This window comes from Empidonax traillii, unplaced genomic scaffold, assembly GCF_003031625.1.
Source record: "Empidonax traillii isolate 1590-97213 ecotype Southwest subspecies unplaced genomic scaffold, ASM303162v1 scaffold321:size1084243, whole genome shotgun sequence".
Taxonomy (NCBI): Eukaryota; Metazoa; Chordata; class Aves; order Passeriformes; family Tyrannidae; genus Empidonax; species Empidonax traillii.
This window is the reverse complement of record NW_020955514.1, coordinates 250,031-265,030: the sequence shown is the minus strand read 5'-3', so window position 1 is coordinate 265,030 and position 15,000 is coordinate 250,031. Positions and strand designations below refer to the sequence as shown.

Below are 15,000 nucleotides of genomic sequence, written 5' to 3'. Positions count from 1 at the left end.
ATATAGTAGAAAGCCTCCTCAACAGTCTCTCCAACTGATACTAAGCCATGGTTTCTGAGAATAAGGACCTAGAGAGACATAGAAAGAAAGTTAACAGCAGTAAGGAAAGAACTTTCTTGGTTAAAGAGCATTTGCTCTTGATTAAAGAACATACCTCTCACACACACCTTCCCCCCTTCCCCTTTTCTTCAATTCTAGGTGTAAATACTGACCTTGCTTTTAGGCCCCAAATTTTTCTGAATAACCACCTTTTCTTCATCGTCCACTAAAATGCCATGGTAGTCATGGTAAGCTACTTCCCCCAGAGAAAGTGCTTCAGGTGAAATTGGCAAGAGACCACATTTCATTGCAGAAACCTGAGAAATATTAAAACAACTGACTTAACTTCTCACAACAGAAAAAATGGACAACCAGACTAATATGAGAATGACAATAAAAATAATATATTTTTATATATTATATGACTCTATCTCTACAGGTACATACATAGTGGTCTTAGACACTATCCCTAAAGCCTCTGTTTATGATAACTTTTGGACTGCATATAAGTCATGTTGACCTTAGGTCTGACTGCTTTTACATGACAGCAATACCAATACAAAAAGACTCAGAAAAATTGAAAAAAAAAACCACAAAACAAACCAAACCCCAAAATCAACTGCATTCTTCATTCCTTTCAATCCACTCAGTTTTTTCCCCCTCCTGCCTCCCTGTCAAAAGAACTTTAGCGATGAACTGTGACACAGATAATTTTGCAGCACTGCAGATAAAGAATATTTTTAAAAAGTCTATTCCATAATTCACAATTTTAGGAATTTGATCATTTACCCTTAAAAATGGTTGTATTAGTGTGATTAATCAATTAATTAAAAAAATCTGTGAACTCTGAAAGAGTCACTCTCTCAAAACATTCCAAGGAGACAAAACTGATTTGTAACCAATTGCTTCAATGAGAGATATTGGAAAAGTTTCAAATATTTCAGAAAACCTTGATAAACTGTGCTTTACAAACCCAACAAAATATGCTACAGCTTTTATGACTCACTGTCAAAAGATCTGGTCTTTTGTGGTAAAAGTCACATATGAAATATATTTTTTCCAATCCTAGAGCTCAGTTTACTGTCTAAGCACTCAGGTTAAACAAATAACCTGCAAGTGGGGAGGATCTGACTGATTCAAACAGAACCACGTATTTGAAGACAGACTTAAAGGCTTTCTGCCCTTCAAAAGAAAGCAAACCTCTGATTAATGGGACCCAGCTATTTTCCAGCTGGGAGAAGTGGGGGAACAGGACTGAAGCCAAAGCAGGAGGTGCTCACCGCTGCTCCTGCGGGCGTGTGGATATGGACGATGCATTTGACGTCGGGTCGAGCTGCATAAATTGCAGAGTGCAAGGTAAAACCAGCCTGGTTTACTCCCAAGTTGGTGCTTCCACGATCAACTACATCTCCTTGAATATTGATTTTAACCTGGGAATGAAAAGAATTATTTACAGGAATGAATCAATACTCACAAAAATCTGATTTAATTCAGCATCTACTGCTGAAGCTCTAAAACCATGAGTCATCATCGAATTTCAGACAAGCCTGACCCAACAGGCAGCAGCTTTCAAGGGCGTGAGGTGATCCACGGTCCAAATGACCTGGCTCTTTACAGGGCAGCTCAATGGGAGGACACCTGGTGGTGAACATGGGCAAAGAAATCTGAGATACCTCAGCTGTACCAGAACCATGTTCAGTAAAACTATCCTAAACATGTGACACACGAGTAAAATATTCTCTAGGATAAAATTTCAACAGTGATATACATACAGACATATACACTAATATATATATGAATATTTTACAGCTATGAAAATCAGTAATTGCTTACCAGACTAGATGCAGTGACTTCACTGTAGAGGAGTCCAAAAGGTACAATGAGGAAGTGCTCTTGCTCAGAATTTACTCTGGCCTGAGGACAAAACCAGAGAAAGAGTTACCAAGAACATTTTACTAAAGCATACAAGAAGGTCCCAAACCACTCTCACTTCCTGAGTATGGTATGGACAAGCATGCCTGTAACATATGCAATGTGACTCATGTGTGCTACACCAGATAATCAAGAGCACAGCTAATTAACTCATGTTGAACAAAACCAGATGGGAGGTATGTGCCAGAGTCCTTCAGATTGGTGGAATTTAGTAAACCCTTTTAGCCTGTGATAGGTGAAAACTCACCTGCTATGGATAAAAGGAACAATACTGGGAGAAATGGGGGAAAAAGTTACTTTTTTTAGTGGAATGAGTTTGCACTCCAACTGTATTTCTACCCTAGTGAGACATAAGGCATGAAATAGAAGTGTGTGAGGAAATGCCAGAACTGGTCCCACAGATTTAAAATGTCTTGATGCTGAGCAGAGTTTCATCACTGATGCTGGTTCCTGTGAGACATCTGTGAGCAATACACCAGTACTTGCAGATTTTCTACCAAGCATCCCAACCTTCACTTATGTTTTTGTTCTCCTGTCTCATTCACACAATCAGGAGTTTATAATACAAAATCATTTTGGCTTCAAAGCATTCACATCTTGGGATGCATCCCTTAAAAGTCTCTAAACTGAAAAGTGCAGAACATCTAGGTAGTTTGGGTGTCTCTCAATGGAGAATTAAAAGGCTTCATATCTTTTACTGGACATGTGAGACAACTCCCTGCTTCACCATGAGTCAACCCAGTTTTTGGGTTTGGGTGGTTTGTGTTATGGTTTTGGGTTTTTTGTTTGTTTGTTTGTTGCTTGGGTTTTTTTAATTAAATGTTATTTATGAGTTTTGCATTTTCCTGAGATGCACCTACTTTATGCTCCTATTACCTCATGTCTTCTATTACTTGCATCATTAAATTCATATATACTTTGATATCATTATTTTGCAGGGAAAAACAATTCTAAAACAAGTAGTTGATCAGTCATTCAGAAGCTCCTTAGTACAGATCTAGTTTCCTTTACAGTCAGCTGGGAACATGCTACAGCATAAGAGCCTTAAACTGAACCAGTCAGCTGAAGTTAAACTGTACCTTTATGAATCACCAAAATCGTTCTCCATTACAGAAGTGTAAATGATCTAGAAAATCTCTTACTTGTTTACACAGGACAAAGAACAGGTATTATTCAAAGCACCCCAAAAGCTAATAAGAAAGCTCAAATGCACGACAAACAAGCAACAAGACTCACAAACCACCTTGTTTTAGGATCAGACCCAATAAACAGCTCACGCCCTCAAAGCAAACCAAGACCTGGTAAATGATGTGCACCTTCTGTAAATCTGTTATCTCAAATTCTGCCTGACCCTGGAGGTAGCCAAGTTTACTCTACATTACTGTACTTGACATGAAAACCCTGGAGGTACTCAAGCTTACTCTACATTATTATACTTGACATGAAAGCTTTTGATGCTCTGTAATTCTGCTTCTGCATCAGGAGTGCACCAGTCTGAACAATTCCACACACAGCAACTGTCAGTGATTGATAAAGATCCAGAAAAGCAGTGCTACTCCACCCACCTCCCTGATATTCCCATACTGGCATACACTCTCACATCCTCACAATTCCTTTCTCCTCTAACACACAGGCTTATGACCCTCACAGAAGGCTGTTGTATCTTTTCTCTTAATTCAGAAGTGTACTGGCAGCTTTTAACTCGAATGCAATCATCCAGTAATTAGAGCATCCACTGAAAATGAAAACCTGGAGTCAAACTCCAGCTCTGCATGAAGTGGTAGGCGTTCACCACATTCCAAAGGAGTGCCTTAAAATTGCTTAATGCATGAACAAGATTGTTTTGTAAATATTATAACCATGTTCTATATCAGCTTCTGAAGATAAATTATTATCCATCAGTCACCTTTCAGAACGCTGTTTACTGGAGGAGCATTATGACTTGGGACTGGCTGCTGACAAACTAAGAGTTTTGCAGGACTTCTGCCATTCAAAACAGTCTAAACCACTTTCAGAATCTCACATTCCAAGTGGTTTGACTGTCTTCCAGCTCAGCTGGTATCACCTCTACTGGCATCTTCCTTGTGCTCCTGGCCCAAAGAGAACAAACTCGAGGCATTCCCCCCAATCACACGCCCTGGTCTCAACCTCTTCCCCAGGCACGGCGCTCTTCACCACATTTGTCTTTTTGTCTGAACACACAAACGTTCCCAGGGCTGAACTTTACACCAGAAAGCCATCTCCAAACCTGCCTGCCTAGTAATCTTTTCACTGCATTAATGTCCCTTCTACAAAATCAATCGTCCTGTCACGTATGAACAACCCGTGGGTGGCACAGCGTTGTTTACAAGAACCATTATGCTGGATATGTTCCCTTACAAAAGGAACCAAACGATCTCACCAACACTGCCTTGATCCTGTGCCCACACGAATCATTTATCAGCTTCATCTGTTCACAAATAACAAGCTTTGAAATCTCAAAAAGCAGTAATAATAAGATTACCACGTTTCATTCCGACTGCAAGTAGAAGAACTGAAAATACATAAAGGACAACCTCTACTACGTAGAAAAAACCAAACAATTCGGCTCTGTTAGGACAACAATTGACTGGGCTGCACACCACAGCTGTGACTTTACTCATGAGTCTCATGTTGATCATTCTACTGGCATATAAAACCTCCTTGATTTGACCTCCTTGTCATTATTTTTATGGATGCCAATGATTATTCAGGCACAAGGAACATTGCTGGCACGCTGCATTAAGCCAAGTATCTCCCTCGTGTTCAGAACTACTACGGCTTCTTTTTCAAAAAGGTTGGTACCTTGAATTATAAAACTCAACTGAGTGACTAAGAAGATATTTTAGTATTTGGCAAGAAAAGCAAGTAAACTAAGAAATGACCTTGCAGAACAGTAAATACAATTGTTTAAAGCATTTAAGATACTAAAAGACTGAGTCTTTCAAGAATCTTAATTTCATCACAAGAAGTTTCATGTACACTCTCTTAAGACTCTATTCTGGCTGTGGGAGCTGACATCCAAGCTGTTCCAGCTCTTACTCTTGAGATGCAAAGACAAATCTCTTCACTATTATACTGCTTTCAATGCCACTTTGCTCCTCTTGCACACAAAGAGAGAATGACAGCGGAGGGAAGCACTCCTCTTGTATGTGAAAACAATTGGTTATCTGTTGATTCAATACTCACTGTTATATGATTGTAAATAAGCTGAGACCAGCCAAAGAGATCTGCTAATCTGTAGAAAGCTGCCAATTTACATCGTAACAACTTCTCCCCTTTTTCATAAGCGATGGAATCCGACCCTCTCAGATCATTCACTGGTGTTACCATGCCAAGACCTGGAAAGGAGAAGGGGTAAAAAAAGCACCAGGGGAGTTGCAGTCAGCATCAGTTCAAACCTAACAACATGCCCTGTACTAGTTTATATCAGCATATTAACCTAAGAAACAGATAACAAATTTTCATTACTACCACGTAATAATTTACATTACACAAATATAATGACAGTCTTGGGGAGGGTTATTCAGCTTTGGCAGATGCAGCATTTGTCTCCTTCCCTCTATTAATTAGTGCTAAGGTGACAGTGCACTCCTTAGCAAAATTATTTTTTTCCTCTCTCAAACTAATGATTGATTGTAAAATACATCTTCATTGTTAACAGAAAAGTGTGACCCCAAATATTCCACCTTTCGAGATACATGATTGGGTATTCCTGACAAGGAGAATACCACATCTAAAAAGATGCACACAGGTTTGCTTAATTAGGAATAATTAGGTACAAGCTAAAGAGAGGAAGATTATGGTAAATAATACAAATACCGTAGTTCTAGTCACAGTGCAATTAGAAATGTGGTTAAAAGTAACTGTGATAAAGCAGAACCAGGCCATGCTACAGTCTAAACTAAAGATTTACTTTGGAGCACAGGCAAGGATTTCTGTTATCTGGACACAAAACCTGTGTGTACATGCATTCGCACATTCTGGGTTTTGTTTCCTTCTTTGTTTTGCTTGCTGATGGTTCTTGTCTAAAGCTTCACTTCACAGGAGAAAGCTGCAAACAGTATTTCAATGGCAAAAATAATTAGTTTCTAAAGACCTTCACTGTTACCAGACTACTAACGAGCATTTCATTTTCCTGTAGACAAACCATGGGGTAATTAGCAATATTTAAATCTTTAAATTTTTCACTAGCACTGACTTATCAGGCTTAATTTTCAATTAAGATATCACACTTGAAGTAGCTTTTGATATAAATTATACACACAAATCACACCGCACACCACTGTGGCATTTAGAAACTAATCAATTCATTTCATGTTTGCCAGGTTCCCGTGAGCAGAACAGGACAGCATCCGAACTCCACAGTACTTTTTATTTAAAGAAAAAGTAAAAAAGAAAGGAATTCAGCTGTGCTGGCTGCACTCACTCATGTTCAGCGCAGCCATCCCGCCTTGAGGCGCTGCAGGGTAGACATTCGGCACGTGCGTCGTCATGAAATCCGCAATCTGCTGTAACGCCAATAAACCTGTGGGGTTCTTCCCCTTCTTGAACTGCTCCTGGATCATGGATTCCAGTTCTTCACAGAAGGCCTAGCGACAAGACATCGCATGTTGTCATGCACGTTCAGATGAACTTCAACCCTTCATGCACTGCTTTTTTCTAGCACTGCGATGGAACCATCCTACACCTCTTCTGATAAACCCCTCAGGGCAGAGTCACTGGGTACAGACTGTAACTCGAAAATGCTGCTCTCTTCAGGTGCCAATTATATGAGTCACTTGGGGTTTTTTCTTTAATGGAAATTCCAGCATTCTCTCTTCAAATAACACCAAAACTCACTGAACCTACTAATATGAATTTCTGGAAGGAGAAGAATGTACAGTCGGCTTGAACACAAAACGTGAAAGGAAAAGAAAAGGAAATTTTTCAGCATGGCTCCCAGGGAACTAAGAGCCAAGAGGGCATTCAGGAACACAGAAAGCAATGGTTGTTGAAGTTTTAAAACATGTTTGAACAAGGGGTTGTTTACATTTGTCCTGGTTGTTTTTTCTTGATTTTTTTATTTATCTTTAAAAGAAAGAAAACAAGATTTTTTTATTATTGCTGACAGCTCCTGCTCTTGACAAGAACAGTGGTTTTGTACCAAATGAGAAGTACCTACCATTAAATTATTATAATTTTTAATTAAGTGACTTATTATTATTTTCATCAGTAAAATGGGTTGACTTAAAAAAAAAAACACCCTGTAAATATACCACTACATCTCTATTCTGAATAAAATTATAACAGGAAATGTTTTGTATCTAAAGTCACCCACCAGTTATTACAAAAGGAACAAATGTTATGAGAGAAATTTTGTTTGGTGTACTGTCTCCCCAGGGGAACATCTTCAATATTAAATGTCAGTCTTTCACAGTTCATTACTGTGCACCTTTTCAGAAAGAGATATATAAAAATATTGCCTATGTCTGAATCACACATGAAAAACAAAGTACAGGACAGAGCTGCCTTGTATAAGCTACTCTCAAAAGTGTTACATTTAAACATTCAAATGAAGACACGAAAACAAGTGAAAAAATGTCTTGCAAGGACTGGGTGGAAAATATGAAAAGAATGTTGATGACTATACAGAGAATTCTGAAAGCAAGACTGAGGAGCTGCTTCATGAGTAGACAGCAAAAATCCAACCAGAGAGCATGAGGAAAAAAAATCAGGAAAAGCCAACCAGAGGAAAGAACAAATGGATCTAAGATACCACAGACATTAGAGACATTAAGTTTATCACTTCCAAGATGGAGCATTTTCTTTTCTTACTGGGCTTTGAAGAATCATGGAGACTCTCTTCTTCTGTTCCATCATGTTAAAATCCTGCCGAAGGTCAGGTGCCATGTTCCTCTCTCTCAAATATTCTGGATTATTTTCATCAACTCGATCGAAATACCTCTCTTTGTGAGGGGCTGTTGTTGGAGGTGGTGAAGTCACCACCCCCACACCAGAATCACCATTCATAGCACAGTTTTAAGGTACCTGTGAAGAGGGACAGAAAAAAGGAATCATTATTTCCTCGCTTCCTTGATTTTAGAATTACGTATGTGTTTCTTGTTCAAGACTAACAGTTCAAATCCACCTAAAATCAGCACGGCTTCCCAAACACAAACTGTCTGTGCAACTGGTCAGCAATATTCTGGAGTAGGAAAAAAGATTTTAATATATAAGATGAGACAAGGAGGCTAATATTTATGAGAAGTCTACTTATGCAACACAAAACTAATGCAAAAGCTCCCATTTAAACTATCTCCAGATCTTTAAGTTGTCTAAACAGCCTGATTTGCAGAAGAAAGGAAATCCTTCAAACCTTCTCAGGGACAATGACAGAAGTCCAAGACACTTAAGTTTTAATCTCACTAGTTTTGGGGCTTTTTTGCTTATCTGTTTTTTTTTTTTTCTTAAAATGTTAAGCAGACATAACAAAAAGAACCTTGCAGAAATCAGAATTTGAGTAGTTACAGAAGTTTGGATGTTACAAACGTTCATTAATATGGAAAGTCAACCCAACCAAAACACGCTCAGACTCAACACACTCACAAATACTGACTCTGCAGGGTGTTGCTTTTTCCATTTATTTTCGGACCATTCAGCAACACGCCCGTCACTACGTTAGCATGTGGCTTTTGGGATGTGGAAAGCACAGGCACTCACAGCCCCCACGCCCTGGCCAGGCTCGTTTCAGTTTTGCCTGTTCCAGTCAGCACCTCGCGTGTATCTGCTGGAGAGGCTGAGAGCTCAGCTGGTGCTGCTCAGACACACCTCCCTCTTCCACTCACACCAATCCCTTCGCGTAACATTATCCCACTTTTCTGGGCACGGTATTACAACCTTCGTTCCAAAATCCTTTTCAGATTTTTTGGAGCCTTCCACCAACAAGCAACTGGTTCAATAAAGCCGCCCTTGCAACACTTTGAGGCTCAAACCTCCGATTCCCGGTCATCTGACACATCAAACTAAAAATAGGCTTTTGCAGTAAAGTTTGGTTTTCTTTGCATATTGTCCATGACTAAACAAATGTCACTAACACAGGTTGTATTTCACCGAGCTGCAGCAGGAATATTTAACTCCGAATGGCTTGTTAGTTCAGCAAACTGCAATTATTTACATTACACACAAAATAAGCAAGGCTGAAAACCACTTGCCATCATAACATTTAGCAACTTCATTAAGAAAATGAGCTGAGAAAAGCTCGTAGGTCTTTTCCTGGAGGTGGAAGACTAAAGAAAGAGAACAAAATAGAGGAATCGAGCTCCCTGTGCCAGGAAGGTGAAACTAATTTCATTAACACTGATTTTGATTTGGGGTTTACACTGTAAGGAGAAGCCCCATTTAAAGAATCAGTTTTGTTACACATCTGAAGTTTTTTGAAGGATTAATACCATTAAAATGTGTTGATATTATCAAGCCATTGCAATTCTTTTTGCTATGCAGTAGGACAGACTGTATATATCTTCATTTAAGTAACCATTAATCTTCTACATGTCATAACTAGTAAATTCTGATACACATCTCTATTCTTCTACTATTTTTGGATTTTTCTTAGGGACTCGTCTTAAACTGTACTTGCTTGTGGATTTTAACTGGTTCAGTGATTTATTTCCATATTTATTAGCTAAAACCATTCAGATGTGGATGCACACAAAAAAGGCAAGTTTACATACATTATTTTGAAACAAAACCGTGGCGATAAAGAAAATTATCTACTTCAGGACCCCAGAACTAGGAGATCTCATTCTCTTTAATAAGCTTCAAAATTCAACTTGTTTCTTATTTCAGCATGAACAAACCACCGAACTGAGATAGCTGAACACAATGAGCAAAATAAAAGTCTTTGCCTTGACTCTGCAGAAGAGGATACTACTATGATAATCTGTGTGAGCACTTAAGACACTCCAGTTTTAGATGCTCAGTGATTTCCACCCACTGAGTTACTAAATAAACACACAAAGACACCTCTGCAGTTTAAAGTATTTTATTTTAAAGTTTAGGCTTTAAACATCATGGTTGATTGCTTTTCTTTTTTCCCTCTAAAGTAGGCTCACATACACATCTTCATTTTTTATTACTAGCTTTCCTTCACCCAGGAAGAAATAAGAATGTTTTTATCCACAAGGAAAACCTTTTAAGGTGTTAGAACTAGAAAGTTTTAAGCAAGTGAAGTTATATTATAGCAAAGCAGACACTTCTTCTTTGGCAGCTTCAGATGCCTAACACACCCCTTCTAATTTCTCTTCCTCCTCACAACCTCCAGCCTGCACCATCTGCCATTTCCTACTTCAAAAACGCTTTTGAAGGCCCACTAACACACTTCACAACCCCTCTTGTGAGCTCTGTCAGACCTACTGACTCCCCTGTGTCCAGGATTTTATTGAAAATCGATAGTTTGCAGGTCCAAACATGTCTTACTCTCTTACAGTAACAGCTTCACCAGCCTCTGCTTATCACAAAAAATCAAGGAGTTTCAGAACAAACACAGGGCAAGACCAGCAATAAAGACAAACTGAGCCACTCAAGTAGTTCAGAATTTATCCTGCATTCTGCTGAGCAGAGCCCCAAATGTGTCTTTAGTTTAAAGCCAAGCAGTGGAAAACCATGAAGTTCAGGCTCAGCACCAGCAAGGAACAGCAGCCTCTCCTGCCTGCTGAGGCACTCGATTTTCAGACTGTCATGTTGAGTTTGTGCATGCACAGTCTTATCTAAATTAAACTGCACACACGTCTGCAAACACAATCGTGCATTTAATTATTTACACTAATTCCATTTTCCTTTCAGAGCACCAAGCGCTATTTCCAAATGAATGACACGCATAATCACCTCACTGTTTCTTACTCACACTGCAAAGAAGCTGGTCCCTAACAGGCCACACTGAAGTGGGGTCACAGCATCTTGCCAAAGTTGCATTACTCCTCCACTCAAGTATAAGATGGCATTCAGGAAGGTCCTGGGAAGCTTCACCACTATGATTTTCATGTGAAATTATTGCCACTGCAGTGTTTAACATTAAGTGATCATTTTATATCTGAGATTAATATCAGTTTCATACCTCAGTTTTGCAGATACCCAAAATTAATAGCATCCCCACACCAAGGTCCAGTAATTAACTGTTTTAAGATAACTGTAATTGTTTGGTTTAATGGCTCTCGGGTACACATGTTAAAGGTATTGACTTCTGAATTAGAAGCAGATGTGCTTGACAACATTTTGCACAAGCCACTGAAATTTATTTATGAGTTTCCTTGAGAAACCTTTTGGGAGTAAGGCAGGATGAACTCTCCAGTAAGAGCTTCAGTCATATGGATACGGATAAATAAATAAAAGGAATGTGAACAGTGAAGCTGAACGCACACTGGGGACCAGCCAACGGCTCTACAAACTGGAAGGTCACACTGAAAATCACAACAGGCTGCCAAGGCAGGGAAAAAAATAAAAAAATGAAGACTGTCTTCACACCCACAACACTCCAGCACAGACAGTTTCTTTCTGAGGTACTGCACTGCAGCCCCCATGTAAGATAAGCTGCAATGCCAAAGGACTTTCTGCCATGATAAGTGTTTTTATGCAAGAGCCAGTTCTAACAAAACTGTGTCAGAAAAAGCCACACCCTTAACTGAAAAAGCTGTGGCTGGAAAACCCAAGCGCACAAAAAGCCCTCCTGTCAGAAGCAGTTATTGTCAAATACAGGCAGGCAGAGGGAGCAGCATCTATTACTATGGGGGGCAAAGCAAAATAAGCATCTGTGACCAAATCCAAACAGCACCTTCTCGTAAGAGAAGCAAAGACATCCACTCTGCTGACAAGTGTGTAATACAAACAGTGTGGTGGTCGATGGACCAGCACTCCAGAGAGCCACCAGCCAGCTCAGAGTCACAGAACGTGCTGAGCTGGGAGGGAACCCCAAGGATCATCGCGTCCAGCTCGTGGCCCTGCACAGAACCATCCCCAGAGTCACACCACGTGCCCAAAACACGGTGTATTTATCACACGGGGGATGTGGATGGCTCTGTAGCAATTGCTGTAAACAGGTTGTTTGCGAAATACATTCAGGAAAACAGCTTGACAAAATATATAGCTCGTTGACAGATACTGAGCGCTGTTTACAAGAAAAAATTATGAAATTGGTTTTAACATTTCAGGTTAGTTTCATCATTCAAATTGTTCTTCTTCCCCACACTCTTCTAACCCAACACTTGCATTAAGAAGAATGTTACTGAGTGGTGTCACAGTTAAGTTTAAAACAAAAAAAGAATAAAATTTTAGAACATAAATGCCATAAAATTTTTAACATTATCTATCAGAAAGAAGAAAATTCAGTTTTTTAAAACAACTTGCATTTCTCAGTACTCAGATGATGCACATGTAGTCAAAGAAATTTAAACAGGTAAAACAGTGAATAATACCCAATAAGAATCAACAGTAACTTAAGGGCACATAAAAACCCACCCTTACATATGAAAAATTATATATATTTTTTTAAAAAAATTGGATTTGGGCTGGGATTTTTCTGTAGTTAATAAATATACTCAAAACTTTAATATTAAAATAATTTTGATACATGGATGTTGTGGCAGATCTAAGTACTGATGCCTCTAGTAGCTTATAGGTTCAATGGTTCTCACTGAACCATCATCATGAATATGTGATCATTATATGAACTTTGGGAAGATGTAAAATATCTCACATGTCCACCAGCAGAGATCAGCTAACTACATTTCTTGAAAAAAAAAAAAAAAAAAAAAGAAGTTTTGCAATCATTTAAAGGTTGGCTTTGTTTTGTAATAAGCTGTAATGGGTTATTTTTTGCTCCTCCACACCCTGAGGAAATTGTTTTTTCCTAGGGCTGCAGTCAATGGAATTTGACCTAAAGGCTCTGCCACTGCAGGATGAGCACAGCTCTCCACACCAACACAGCTTTGAGTCTGCTGAGGCCAACTCAGAACACAAATACACCCTGAGAAGCAGGAAGAAGGTTGTGACGAGGGAACCTGAGAGACTTCTAAAAAATTTAAAACATGGTGCCAATTCACAAGACAGCACGTGTAAAAAAGAAAAAAAGCCACACTACAGTTTAGGGGGTTTTTTTAAGTTCAGGAGAGATATCTGATCAAAACCTTACAAAATCAAGTCATTTCAGAGAAGAAAAAAGAAAATTAAACCTGCTCTCTTCCTGGTAGCTTAGAGTTCCTCTGTAAAAAATAACAAAGGAGCAAAACACCTGTAATGGCACCCAGAGCCAAATCTGCAAAGCAAGTGAGCAGCAAAATTCTCAGCTGCTGATACAATCCCAGTCACCAGCAACAAAGATCGGGACACACCGTTCCAGAACGGGGCGCTTTTGGGACCTATTCTGACAACAATGTAGTGATTTGCTTTGTATCCACTTTTTTTCCTGACAGTTCTTTCAGCAGGTTCTCTCCTCTCACACAGAACTATATCACTAAGTCTAACAGAGGTGAAAACAGATTTGACAAGAAGTTACTGGGGAAGGGACGAGGAGGCAGCAAACCAAAATAACTTGTTCTCTTTCCTGTTGGGCAAGCAAGAGTCTTTGAGGAGCAGAAGTTACCTAAAAATCTGCAAGTGCTAAGTCAGGCAGTGTGATGGCAAGAGGGAAGAGAGCTCCATTTGGGATGCAAACAGAACAGGACACGGGAAAAACTGAAAAAGAGTAATTTTATGGCCCAGGAAGGAGAGTCAGGGGACTGCAGAGAGCTACAGAGCTGAAATTATTGCATGGGGAAGTCATGAGGTGACAGGAGGGAGGAAAAGGAAGAGAAAGGGCAGCGTTGGGGTGGGGCAGCAAGAAACCCAAGAGGTAAGTGAACCACTGCAAACAGCCCGAGTTAGTGTGAAAACTGAGTTGGTGGGGACATGCAAGGAAGCAGAATGTCCCTCCACAGAAAATAAGGTTTCATTATCACTTGGTGTCCGCAAAAAAAATTATAATTTGCACTGTTAGCACTTCACTCAATGTTCTGACCCTTTCTGTACTTTTTCCAATTTATTTTAGTATAATACTTGCCAAACATCCTCCTTAAAAAAAATAATATAACTTAGTAACAGGGAAATTATTTCCGACTTGCACTACAATTGCCATCATCTCCAGTGAGAGCATTTTGGCACCGATGACACTGGATTTGTTCTTGCCATTTCAAATGTTTCCTACTGAACTTTTAAAAGGAAAAGCTGGCATTATCTTAGGAAGTCTAAGAATAAAGAAAGTAAATCATGACTGTACTACTTACTAGACAGTGTACTTAATATCAGGAACAATTATATTATTTTTTAGCAAATGTTCCCAGCTCATACATCTTCAGAATTTCCTCTGCTCTTTGTTTTCAAACAGGAAAAGACTATTTCACGAATAAGAACAGTTATTTATCTTGTACTGAATGCAGGCATTGCTTATTAAGAGAGATGCTGCAAAATATTGGACTCTGAAATTTAGAGAAAACCAACAGTAAGTTTATCTGACCAAAACTATTGCATTTTATATTTGCAATATCAAGCTTTAGTGTCTGTGATGACAGTTTAAGAAACAAACTGTGTTAGAAAACAAGGGAAAAAAACAGACCAAGTCTATTTTTCTACTTTTCCTACTTTCACCTTCTCTAAAACACTGAAACAAGAGATCCAGCCCAGTGAGCTGCAGCAATGAAGGCAAATCAGATGCTGGGATGCACCACAGGGCATCACTAGCAGAGATGGGAGATGTGACCATCCCAACCTACCAAGTGCTTGTCAGGCATCTCCTGGAGTACTGTGCCCAGTCCTGGTCTCCACAGCTCAAGAAATGACACAGACTGACTGGAAAGGGTCAAAATGAGATCCATGAAGATGACCAAAGACTGTAGAACCTGCCCTACAAGGAAAGGCTAAAGGAGTTAAGTCCTTTCTCCTTGGAGTAGAAAATGCTTGGGGGGAGGCCTCATCACACTTCTCCAGTATTTAAAGGGTGGCTGC

At 39.4% G+C, this 15,000-nt stretch overlaps 1 protein-coding gene across 16 annotated transcripts in view; it reads right to left on the bottom strand.

Annotated features, from left to right (window-relative positions):
- ADD1 (adducin 1) overlaps positions 1–15,000 on the bottom strand; it is a 63,953-nt gene that overhangs the window by 23,966 nt on the left and 24,987 nt on the right. For all 16 annotated transcript variants that reach the window (XM_027891405.1, XM_027891399.1, XM_027891400.1 and 13 more), the window contains exons 2-8: positions 7,807–8,019; positions 6,419–6,581; positions 5,179–5,330; positions 1,873–1,953; positions 1,320–1,469; positions 213–356; positions 1–68 (exon numbers count right to left, since the gene is read on the bottom strand). The exon at positions 1–68 is cut by the window's left edge and continues 31 nt beyond it. In XM_027891405.1, the coding sequence (XP_027747206.1) occupies positions 1–68; positions 213–356; positions 1,320–1,469; positions 1,873–1,953; positions 5,179–5,330; positions 6,419–6,581; positions 7,807–8,001 (953 nt within the window). In that variant the 5' untranslated portion in view covers positions 8,002–8,019. The remainder of the gene's footprint in view (positions 69–212; positions 357–1,319; positions 1,470–1,872; positions 1,954–5,178; positions 5,331–6,418; positions 6,582–7,806; positions 8,020–15,000) is intronic.